This window comes from Eulemur rufifrons, chromosome 19 (assembly GCF_041146395.1).
Source record: "Eulemur rufifrons isolate Redbay chromosome 19, OSU_ERuf_1, whole genome shotgun sequence".
Taxonomy (NCBI): Eukaryota; Metazoa; Chordata; class Mammalia; order Primates; family Lemuridae; genus Eulemur; species Eulemur rufifrons.
The window spans coordinates 76,182,237-76,194,348 of NC_091001.1; the positions used below are offsets into that span (position 1 = coordinate 76,182,237).

Genomic DNA, 12,112 nt, shown 5'->3' on the forward strand with positions numbered 1-12,112 from the left:
CTCTCTCTCTGTCTCTCTCTCTCTCTGATGGGGGAGGGAGGGTGGTGACAAGTTAGAAGCGCTTGCGGCAGGTTCCCGCCCCCAGGATCGGGCTCCCCCTGCAAAGACAGGATGCAAAGGTAGAAGCACCTTACTTCGCAGCATCCAGACCTGGAGGGGCTGCGCCCACTGGCTGAGCCCACCCGCTCCCCAGCCAAAGGACGGCCCGCTGTTCTCCATGGTACTGCGGAGAGCTCAGCTCCGCCCTTCTCTTTCAGAAGGACAGCACCCAGCGTCACGTAACCCAGCCTTCTTGGGCTCCACCGCCGCCTCTTCCTTCCCAGCTCTTTCCCTCTCCTCCTCCTCCTCCTCCTGCTCCCCTCCGTTGCCTGTTCTCCCCTCCCGCACTCCTGGAGATAGACGCTCAAGCCTGACGCCTCTGAAAAGGCAGCAGCAGTCGCCTTATCCATAGACCTCAGGAAATTCGCTTTGACTGATGCATGCTTCAGGCTCTGGCTCGAGCTAAAGGGAATAACCACACAGGTAAAGAAGCTCAATTTGGGTTGGGGGGAGGGGATGGGGCGAGGCAAGCTGGAGAAGGGATATCTTTCCCCATTGCAACTGAGCCAGGATCTGCCACAAATACACCGGGAAGGATGGGTGGTGGGAGGGTGGAGGAGTGTAGATCTTGGTTGCTTTGCGGGAAGCCTGTTAAATAGATGGCAAGAATATGAGATGGTGGAACTGGGATAGTAACTTAAAGGCTGAATGCAGTGATTTATTAGCAAAAGAAAGAAAATAATAGGCAGGTTAGAAATCAAAGCAATAAAATACATCTATATCTATGTATTTCTTTCCCTTCCTCATCAGCCCCACACTGTGCCTATCCTTAATTTGTGGAGTAGAGTCTACGATCCAAGAAACTGCACTGGTATTAGAGATGGAGCTTAGAGACTGGGCGGGAAAGCCAAGGAGAATTTTGGGTGTGCATTGGTATTGAGGGACTTTGCAAAAGCCAGGGGCAAAAAGATAGGCACTTCTAAAATTTCTCCCAAATATTTCAGGTTCTTTATTAGGATATATATTAAAGGGTGCATGGAAAGATGTATGTATGTGTGTGTGTGTGTGTCAGAGAGAGAGAAAGAGAGAGAGATACCATAAACATTAAAATATGCAACTGCAGCTGATGATTGTACTGTATTGATCCTTCCAGTGACTTGGGAATGAATTTGATTCTAGAAATGAAAGAAAAGATTAATGAGGCTGTTAGCCTGCTTTTGAATTAGAGCGCTTTTTCTTTTGGCTGCAGTAAGATTGTTTTTCAGATCCCTTTATTTCATCCTCTAATTTGTGAACTCGCTAGGTCTTTCCGGCACCTAGAGAGAATCCGCTTTCTCCATATAAATACAGATGCACTCTCAGACACAATGAGCTTCCCCTAAGAACTGGGAGAACCAGTTAATCTTCCCTTTGGTAAGAATATACATATATGTATATCTATATCTATAGATAGATACACTCTAGGTTTTTCCTCTCTTCTCCTCTATCCCTTAAAAAATTGTCAAGGTGTGCGTTAGTGGAGAAGAGCAAGAGGGAGGAGAGAGAAAAGGTTATATGATCTATGTAATATTAATTAATAAAAAAATTGGCTCCAGCAGAGTCACACATACAAGCAAAAAAGGTTTTCTAACATATAAGCTTGAGGATGGGTTCAAAGCACTACTCTTGATTGTGACAATCAGATTTATTTTGCAAATGATTGAAAATTTAGCAGATTTCTGAGTCCACTTAAATGTGTAAGTATATTGAATAATATGCTATTTTAGATGATTTTTAAGAGCACCTCTCTTTGGGCTTGGCACATGAGTAGACAAGATATGACTGGTGATTGTTGATAGAATGTATCAGCCATAATAAATAACCAACTGAGATTTTTATTTCCTTTTGCTAGTGGGCAGTGTATGTGCCAGTGCGTGCACGGTGTGCGTGTGCGTGCGTGTGTGTGCTTGTGTGTGTGTGTTGAAAGAGAGAGAGACCCAGTCATCAATTTCATCTGGGAGGAACTTGAAGTGGGATCCCCTAGCTTGGTGGCTCTCAGCTGACACCTGTAGGGATTGCTCTGTACTGAAGAGAAATGCTCTCAGCTCTCTCCACGGAGGAGCAGCAGCACAATGCGGTGCCATAAATTACTGCTAGTTTCAGCTTGTAGGGGGAAAAAGTGTTAATTGGATAGTGAGCTTCTATGTCCAGGCAATAAATTTAGGGTGTATGTGTGTTTGTGTTTGTGTTGCAGTGTGTGTGTCTTTGGGGGGTGGGGAGTAGTGGCAAATGGTGAGAAAAATATATGTGCTTCCTTGACATGACCAGATGATACATTTTTTTCAAACTGTGAGAGTAATGTTTTTTTTTTTTCGTAAAAAATGACTTAGAAATAAACCCCAGTATTTGTGATTTCTGTACCATTTCAAGAACCTGTCAGATTAGAGTTGAATAAAGAGAAGTGATTTAATAGTATAGTGAGTGATTCAAAGGTATGGTTTTAAATTCTAGCATCCTGGAGCCACAGGAGCTGAGGAGACATACATGCCAACTGCTGCTCTCACCACACAAATCCTAGGGGCTGACAGGCAGATAAGGACTTGAGGAGGATTTAGATCACTACACTGTTAGGCAAAATATTACATACTTTACTCGTCTTTAGAGGAGCTAATATGGCAATTGAAACATAAATACTGCCAAAAATATATAATTGGTTCCAATGAGATGTTTTCTTCTATGAAAGGTATTCCTTTAATAAAAAGGAACACTATACTTGTGTAAAAATGTAAAAGAGACTACCAAGAAACCATCAATATTCCTTCACTCTCTGAGAAAAAAATGGTAGGAATGCTATACAAATCTAAGCTGGCAGCTTCCTACTGACAGTTTGATCTACTTTGTCTGTTGTAAAATCTGCTATTAACTGAAATTTGAATAAGTTATATTTTTACTTTCCATGTATCTAACACACAAGTAGAAATCCTTAAAAGGGCCTTTTTTTCTCTCTTCATGTATTTTGAAAATAAAACTATCTTGGGAATAGAAAAAGATAACCATGTGATGTCTGATTGTAAGGGTGTGATATTAACTATTGGGAACTATTAGGCCTTACTTGTAGGTTAAGACAAAAAAAAAAGCTTCATCAAATAAGGTTAATTCTTTGGCTTACTAATAGCAGCAGTTCTATACCTGCTTTCTGAGCTGAATAATGATTTCTATGATATTATAATTGACTTTAAACCTTAACTTTAATTCCCTGCAGATTTCTGGGTCCTTATTAAAAGACAAAATAGAACCAAAATGCATCACCAATACACAACCAATTGATGTGCTGGCATCTTAGCTTGGCCTTCCAGAGGTGGAGAGGAAAGAAGAGGAGCTGTTGTGATTTCCACATCTAACAGCTTCTGGCTATCTCACAACTTCTGCCTTTGAGTCCTACTGTTGGGGAGATTAAAAAGAGAAGTAAAGTCCAGCCTGTGAGGTCAGGCACAAGGAATTGGACTTTAGCTGCAGTGATGTTGAAGTCCATGACATGATGGAACAAGCAGGCCTTTGAAGCTATTCTGAGGTTACTCTAAAGAGGCAAGCCTCTTTCCTCCGTTCCGGTTTGGGACACTACATCTGCAGGAGAAACACTTGAGGCATTCACAAGCTTCCAAGGATACTGAGTCACTGCTGGTTTTTGGCACTTCCCGGAGAAAAGTGTTTGCTTCTTACTGACTCTAACTAGTTCACTTTTGTCTGGCACCGCTGGTGGTACTCGGCAGACAATGGTACTTGAGGAGTGAAGTATCTGCTGACACCACAGATGCCCTTAATCTGGTTCACCAGACTTCAATGGATCAGTGATTTCCCTTGATCTTCTGTTGACGCCTTTTCCAGAACGTTGCCTCCAAAGTGTATCCTCCCTTTGGTCTGGAAGTTCTGTGGCTGGTCTGTACCACTGGGGTCTACGTTTTCCAGTTGGAAGGGGACTATAGGGAGAGAGGGAGGGGTTGTTGGAAGAAAAAGAAGAAAAAAAGAACTAGTTAAAGGAGGGCACATCCCTCCCACCCTGCCTATTCCTTTACCCTACTTTCTCTTGGGACCCTTATTTCTTCATCACGGTGTCCAGGACCATTTTGACCCTGTCGACCCCGGCACCCCCCCGCCGCACCCCAGCCCCGAGCATGGGGACGGCGCTTCTCCAGCGCGGGGGCTGCTTTCTCCTGTGCCTCTCGCTGCTGCTCCTGGGCTGCTGGGCAGAGCTGGGCAGCGGGCTGGAGTTCCCGGGCGCTGAGGGCCAGTGGACGCGCTTCCCCAAGTGGAACGCCTGCTGCGAGAGCGAGATGAGCTTCCAGCTCAAGACGCGCAGCGCCCGTGGCCTAGTGCTCTACTTCGACGACGAGGGCTTCTGCGACTTCCTGGAGCTGATCCTGACGCGCGGGGGCCGCCTGCAGCTCAGCTTCTCCATCTTCTGCGCGGAGCCCGCCACGCTCCTGGCCGACACGCCGGTCAACGACGGCGCCTGGCACAACGTGCGCATCCGCCGCCAGTTCCGCAACACCACGCTCTTCATCGACCAGGTGGAGGCCAAGTGGGTGGAGGTTAAGTCCAAGCGCAGGGATATGACGGTGTTCAGCAGCCTCTTCGTCGGGGGCCTGCCCCCGGAACTGCGGGCTGCGGCGCTCAAGCTCACCCTGGCCTCGGTGAGGGAGCGGGAGCCCTTCAAAGGGTGGATTCGTGACGTGAGGGTCAACTCCTCCCAGGCCCTGCCGGTGGACAGCGGCGAGGTGAAGCTGGACGACGAGCCGCCCAATAGCGGCGGCGGGAGCCCGTGCGAGGCAGGAGAGGAAGGCGAGGGAGGGGTGTGCCTCAATGGAGGCGTGTGCTCCGTGGTGGACGACCAGGCCGTGTGCGACTGCTCGAGAACTGGCTTCCGTGGCAAGGACTGCAGCCAAGGTAAGGCCCGACGCCCGACCCACGGGGGCCCGGGCCTGGGCCGGGTGCGGGGAGGCAGGGCAAGGCAGGTGGGACTGGGCTGGTGCATGGGGTCTTCCATCTCTGGACAACTTGTGGCAGCTTGCTTTGAGGTGAAGGCCTGTTTCTGGCGGCCTTTGTATATTACCACTTCCCACGGCTCCTCCCATGGAATCCTCTTAATGATTGAGCAGCCCACACTTCCGGGTTCAGTTTCCTCCCGGAGCCCTTCCACCAACCCTACTTCCTTCCTAGTGGCAAATAGAACGGCTTCTACTCATCCCTCCCGTTTTTTGGCAGGTTGGTCCCTGTATTTATTGGGTCATGGCCCACATAAATGACTGCTATATGTGTCCCTCTGCCACCTCTAAATCTATAACACACAGACTTTGCCCGTAAGATGCAGACAAGCATCTAGATGCTAGAAGATTGGGTACGTGTTTGATGAAAAATGAAGTGTAGGAGAGGTTCCCCATGGCCATGGTTGAGAATCCCCATGTGGTTATGGTTACTCTGATAAAAGGACGAGAGAGACAGGGTTCACAGGCACTGCTATGCCTTTTGCAAACAGAGTGGTAAAGACTTGCTCTTGGTTGTGAAAAGGGGGAGGAGGAGACGTGAAGCTTTTCTTCATTAACAGGAAGAAGGGTTTTTTTTGGAATTAATGTTGGTTTCTATGGTTATGTCCAAGTCCAACATTTGTCAAATTTAAGTAGAATTTTGTGATTTCTGTGGTTTCTTGAAGTGCGAGACAGGTCAGCTAAGGTTTTAAAATGTTAAGATTCAATAATATCTTTCTCAATTAACACATGCCTTGGAAAGAGAAATACAGTAGTAGAGAAATTTAGATGTTGCTGGATTAGGAAGCTTCTGCAGGCTAATAAACAGGGCATGCACGTGAGGTATTGCAAGTGATTTTCTAAGGATAATCAACTAATGACATTTATCTGAGTAGTGGAGGCCAAATTGTAATTTCTGTGGTTCTTGGGGGATTGAAACAGTGTGACATTAAACAACAAAAATCGTACCTAAGTTTTATTTTCTCCCCTTTACAAATAAATTCAGTCTTCAGTGTGTTTTTCTGATGTTGTTACATGACAAACCAAGGCAAATATTGTGGTATAAATATGGAAAATCTATGAACAGAAAGTGAGTAAGTGATGAAATATGGATATGTCACTGGCTAAGCAGGAGAGAAGATGTCAGAGTTTAAAGTAGATAGCTTATGGGTCAAATCAAGGCAATCAACACATGGATTAATGATATTTATGGCTGAAATGGGTAAAAAAAGGTGAATTGTTAAGTCTGATTTTGAAAGCTATAGGGACAAAAGCTCTATGTGTGACTGTGTTTTATTGTATAATGTCTTTTTTTTTTTTGCTGACACTGCTAAGGGGAACTAGCCTTTGTAAATCTTATTAGACTTGGCAGTTCTCTCTCACTTGACTTTAAGAGAAAATGAAGACTTGATAAAATTTGTAATTGTTTAAACAGCAAAAGCAGTTAGTTCGGAAGGAAAAAAACTGGTCTTTAAGAGAGTTCTGTAGCTTTCATAGTATTGGGGGATTAAAAAATAAAGGAAAGGGCTATTTTATTCCCACTCTGCCTTCATGTGGGTTTTTGTATTTTATTATGTTTTGGTTTAGGTAATTAATGAAGGCTGTGTAATTCCATGGCCTACACTGTACTTCAGCTTTTGCAGTAAATTTCCATAGGTGTTAGATCAGGCGTTATAGTTATGTTTTAAATCTAACCTAATTGTAAATCATGAATAAGATAGCAAGATATGATGATTTCTAAATTGCAATTTGAAGTTGTGTACCTTTGCACTGGTTAATAAAATAAATTAAAAAATGAACATTATTTTACAAGGTAAAATTGCTTTAAGTATCCTAATGCCACTTTAAAAGATAGAGAAGGCAATTTAATGCAGGACACATGAAATATAACTTCCTTTCTTAAATTAGAAAACAAAAATGACACAATGACAGCTTGTACTGTGTGGGAGGGTGTTTTAAATGAAAATTTTTATTTTTCTATGCATTTTTAACGTAGGGATCTAGGATCATGCATAAGCAGGAACAGTTAAGGTGGAGAAAGAATGCAAAAAGTAATATATTAAAGAGAAGCAGAATTAGATGTCTCTGAAATGTATTTTATTTTGGCAAATGGATAGCTCTTTATATAAGATAAAGAATTTGGAATTACCAAAATGTATAATTGAACAGTACAGTGCCTGATGCATAAGATAATTCAACTCAGAAAAGCAAATCCATCAGGATTGTTCTCTGGAGCATTGATTCATTTTGAAAAATTGAGGTGAAAACGGAATGTAAAGATCACCACTAGTCATGGAAGGAAAACAAAAGGCTGGATTCTTCTGAGTATCACAGAAATGGGAGATGGAGTGATAAGGCAGAGTCCGTCTTCCTACAAGGATTGGCTCCATTTTGCTTATTTTCCCTGTTTCGTGTGTGTCAAGTGACTATTGAATAATTAATTGAGAATGGATGCTTCTCCCAGCACCGATCATGTATTGATGGCTAGAGATAGATGATTTCTATTCAGATGAAGTATAAACAAAGCTCTGCTTCTATAGAGCCAGTATTTACACTGATTGGCACATTCTTTATAAAAACTAATTTTAAAACAAATCCACATTCATTAGAGAAAATATAGGGAAAAAATAACAAGCAAATATTAAACACAAATTTAAATGATCTCTGGTCCCAACTACCATTCCTTTTGCACTTTAGTATTATTTTAGTTGATTTCATATTTAAAATACAATAAGAACTACTGAAAAGACAATAAGACTGCAATAAGAAAATAAGATTTTCGGTCTTCCCCCCTGCCCAGACAAGAGTACATTGAAACAACTTATTCACCTATGAATTTCTAGAATATTTTAGTTGAATGAAGTCAGTTTCATCTTGGTTTTGTTTTTATTTAAGCCTAGCAAGATTTATTTATGTATTTATTTATTCATGGACTGAGGAGAGAGAACCCAGGAAATCTTATATGTCATGACCAGGTTTGTAGTAGAGCCGGGATAAGAGCATAAACACTCTTATTCCCAAACTCTATCATAATGCCTGCTGAATGAGATTTCCAGTTCATTGGGGTTGAGATTTTTTTTCAGGTTCAGGTGTTATTCAAGAGAAAAAAATACATATATATGGTTGATGGAACAGAACTAATTTATACATCTTTGACTCTGAGAGTCAGCTTCAGGACTCAACTAACCAAAAATGTCATCTTTCCTGAATGATGGATGTTTAAGAGATACATAGTTTTTTCATATTCATCTCATCTAAGTGCCCCTGGAACATTATTATTTAACAAGTTTCTACTTAAGGGTACTAATAGTTTTCTAACAACTTGAAAGAATTAGTGAATTCCATAGTTATCCAGCTTAGAAACAACAAGGGTGATCAAGAAGAAATTAAGTTATACTTCTCATGATTTCCATATTCAGGTCTCATGCATTTTTAAGGTCAAATATACTAAAATTTCATTAGACTGTGAGTGTTACTTTTTTGCACTTTCTCTATTTAAATGTCCATAAACACATGACTTATGCAGACTGATTGTTTAATAGTACTGAAATAACAGTGTGATAGCCATGACTTAATAAATCTCCTCCTTTCTATGATTTTACTGATGTGACCAGACAGACAACAGTCTTCACTTATTCACTCACTCATTCATTTAATTGTTTATTTCTTTATTTAACAAATGTTAAGAGCTATGTGTGTGCCAGAGTACTAGACTTATACAACAAAATTATAAGTAAACTCAGAAATAGTTCCTACCTTCATAGGCTTCATATTCTAGTAAGGAGGCATATTAACTTAAAAAAAAAATGGAAACTTAAAATGGTGGCATGTATTTTGAAGGATGGATAACATGATACTATGAGAACTTAAAATGGTGTCAGCTGACCTAATAAAAGAAGGTTTTCCTAAGGAGTGATTATTAAACTAAAATCTGAAACACGAGGAGAAGGAATTAGCAAAGTAAGGCAGAGGAGTATTAGCGAAGGAAAGCACAGGTACAGAATTCTGATGGAGGGGATGGCTGAACATGTTCATGTCGCTTAGGTCTAACTCCATACTCATGAGAGAACTGGGTCCAGGCCATGTAGGGCCTTCTGGATCATGCCAAGGATATTAGTCTTTAACATAAAAGTGATGGAGGAGCAATGGAGAAAGTATAGTGTGGATGGTTGGGAGGAGGATGGCATTATCAAATTTATATTTCAAAAATGTCACTCTGGCTGCAGTGTAGAGAACAGATTGAAAGGGGGCCAGGGAAAAAGGCAAAACATTATTTTCTGTTTGTCAGTCAACAACATTTGTTAAGCACCCATTGTAAGTGGTAGACTGAACTGGGGGAAAATAAGGTTCTTTCTCTAAGTTAGAATCTTTATGGGTTTGGTTAGGTATAGAAGTCTAAGGCCATTTACTGTTTAGAACACTTTAGTTCCACCTGTAAAAAGCATTACCTGAACCCTTTATGTGGATTATCATGTGGTTTCCCTCAGTTATACCCATAGAGTCTTTGAGCTTGTGGAACCCAGTGGCAATGCCATACTTTATTATAGCCCCAAGTACCTTGCTCAGTGTGTCTTCTTGTGACAATATAAATTGGTTGTTTGATTCAACATTTTAACTACTACAATAAAGGAAAATATTATGTAGGTACCTATAATCTTTGTCAGTTTTTAAATTTAAGCAGTTTTTGTAAAAGTAGATATTGGACAAAAATGATTCAGAGTTTTGTTTGAAGTCTGATATAATAGGAAAAGATGGATCACCTGTGTTGAAAAAGCTTTGAGTGGGACAAAGAATCTCATCAATAGTTTTGATCTAGATGAAATGTCTGGGAAGTTCTTGAAGTATGATAATGAAAGGTGTCTGTCTATTTGAAAAGCTTATCTTGTCTGTAAAATAATAATATAAAAGCTGAGTTACCATTCCAGAATGCCACAAATGAAATAGAATGTATTATTTTGAGATTTGTTTTTCTATTCTGAAATGCATTTGTAGAGTAAAGGTTAAATTATACAGATTCTTGGCCAAACTGCCTGGTTTCAAGTGGTACACTCAAACTTTCTATTCCTCAATTTTTTTTTATCTGTGAAATTAAAGTAAGAATAGTACTTAATTCCTAAGACTCTTAAGAAAATTAAGCAGGTGACTTCATGTAAAGCTCTTAGAATGGTGCCTGCACATAGTAAGCATTGTATAAGTGGACACTTGCTATTTTTGTTATTACCACCACCATTACCACTGATACCATTTTCTTTAGGGGTACTTTCAAGCAAAATTCAAATGTGGAATTTTTCTTTCTTTCTCATCAAAAAGAAATTCTAATATAAAAATAATCCTTGCTTATCAGTAGTAATGCAGCAAAAAAAAAAAAAAAACAAAGAGAAAAAAAAGTAATAATGATCCTTTAATTGCCCAAAAGTTTCAACTTATAAAGACAATGAACCTCTGTTTCTATTTTATGTGATTGTATTTCTAATGTTACCCATGTCTAGCTGTATTTCAAAATAGTAAAAAAAAAAAAATTCTGGGAATTTTATGATTTAGCAATCATTTAACACAAAAGCATTTGTAGAAACTCTTTCACTCTCCTAATACCTATATTCCATCTCAATCCTGTACTTAAACAGTGATTTTTACTATATTAATAACTTACCTAAAATATCACTTCCCTTTCAAGTTTATACTGTTGTTATTTATCTTAAATGGGCATGTTTTTAGTAGCTTTAGTATAAAAATGGGTCTATCTGGTTTTTAATTTGTCTTTGAGGCTCTCCTGTAAGTTAAAGTTATTTACACATATGCTGCAGACAAGCTTGATAATATGTATGAGCTTTAAAAGTTCAAGCAAGCTATTTTTATAGTTATCATAAGTAGATAATTTTTTTACCATAAAATTGTATATATGCCAGTGAAATCATGTTCTACTTTTGGATATCATTAAATGAAATGTGATAATTAAAGTGATTATTAAAAATATAATTATACTGACTACGGAAAGGACTGGTACTATGTAATATTTCCATTATTCTTAGCTGACTTGTGAGAATTAGGACTCTGAGCCACAGCAGTTCCTGAAAACAGTTATTGACCACATTTTATACCCCTTTCTCTTTGAGTATTTGTTTGCCACACTGGTTACAGGGTTAACTCCTATTGAAAATTTGGCCTTACCATAGATATATCAGGTTTTGTTTTATTATGGAGTTAATAAACCTACTATTAGAAGTGCTGTGCCAAACTGTGCTTTCAAAAAATGTGCAACCATATTTGATATAATTCAAAATAAATTATTTTTACATTTTAAAAGTTTTTAGCTTATTAAAAAATAATATGCGAAACTTGCACTTTTTTTCTTGTGTACTTCTCTATAATTTTATAGGTCTGTCTCTTTTCTATTACTTATAAGTGCAGGAATAGGTAAATTTACACAATCGTTGCATAATGGTTTTAAATGTTCTAATTCGTGTTTAAAAAAATTTTTTTTTTGTCATTTGGTTTAGAGCTCTTCAGAGATTCCATGACTTTTGGTTTCCTCCCTTTTGGATTCCATGTCATTCTACTTGAATAGATGTGTCCAGGCACCCTCATACTCCTTTCCTGTCATGTTATTATTTATATTTTGTGTATAAACAGAATGAGGTTTGGGTTCTGAAGAACTAAATTCCAGATATAGCTTTGCCTTTAAATAGATGTTAAAAGTACAGTAAGACCATTAATGTTATATGTTTCAATTTTCAAGATCAGAAATTTGGAAATCACCTAGTTAGCTTATTAATATATAGTGAATTCCTGTCAGCCTACTTGACAGATTGTTTGTGAGTATATAATAGATGTAAACAATTTAAAAAGCTTAAAAATTTGAAAGAGGCATTTAATGGCAGCAAGATAGATGGGTGTAGGATGTTGTGTATTTAATAGTAAAAATTTTAAACATGTTTCTGTAAATCTACTTTGGGATCATTTTAGATGTATTTCAGATCATTTATGCCCAATTAGTATGCATCAGATTTGGTAGAGTTCTCTTACTATATGTTGATATTTTGGTATTATGACAAGCTAAGTAAAGAGGAAATTGG

The 12,112-nt window shown here is 39.3% G+C and overlaps 1 protein-coding gene across 17 annotated transcripts in view; it reads left to right on the top strand.

The window, feature by feature from the left end:
• The first annotated feature begins 370 nt into the window (after positions 1-370).
• The window catches only part of NRXN1 (neurexin 1), a 1,058,130-nt gene continuing 1,046,388 nt past the window's right edge, over positions 371-12,112 (top strand). For 14 of the 17 annotated variants that reach the window (XM_069494608.1, XM_069494610.1, XM_069494618.1 and 11 more), the window contains exons 1-2: positions 371-522; positions 3,281-4,962. In XM_069494608.1, the coding sequence (XP_069350709.1) occupies positions 4,191-4,962 (772 nt within the window). In that variant the 5' untranslated portion in view covers positions 371-522; positions 3,281-4,190. Of the gene's footprint in view, positions 523-3,280; positions 4,963-12,112 lie in introns of those variants that run through there. The other 3 variants (XM_069494606.1, XM_069494607.1, XM_069494616.1) reach the window with 1 other exon arrangement.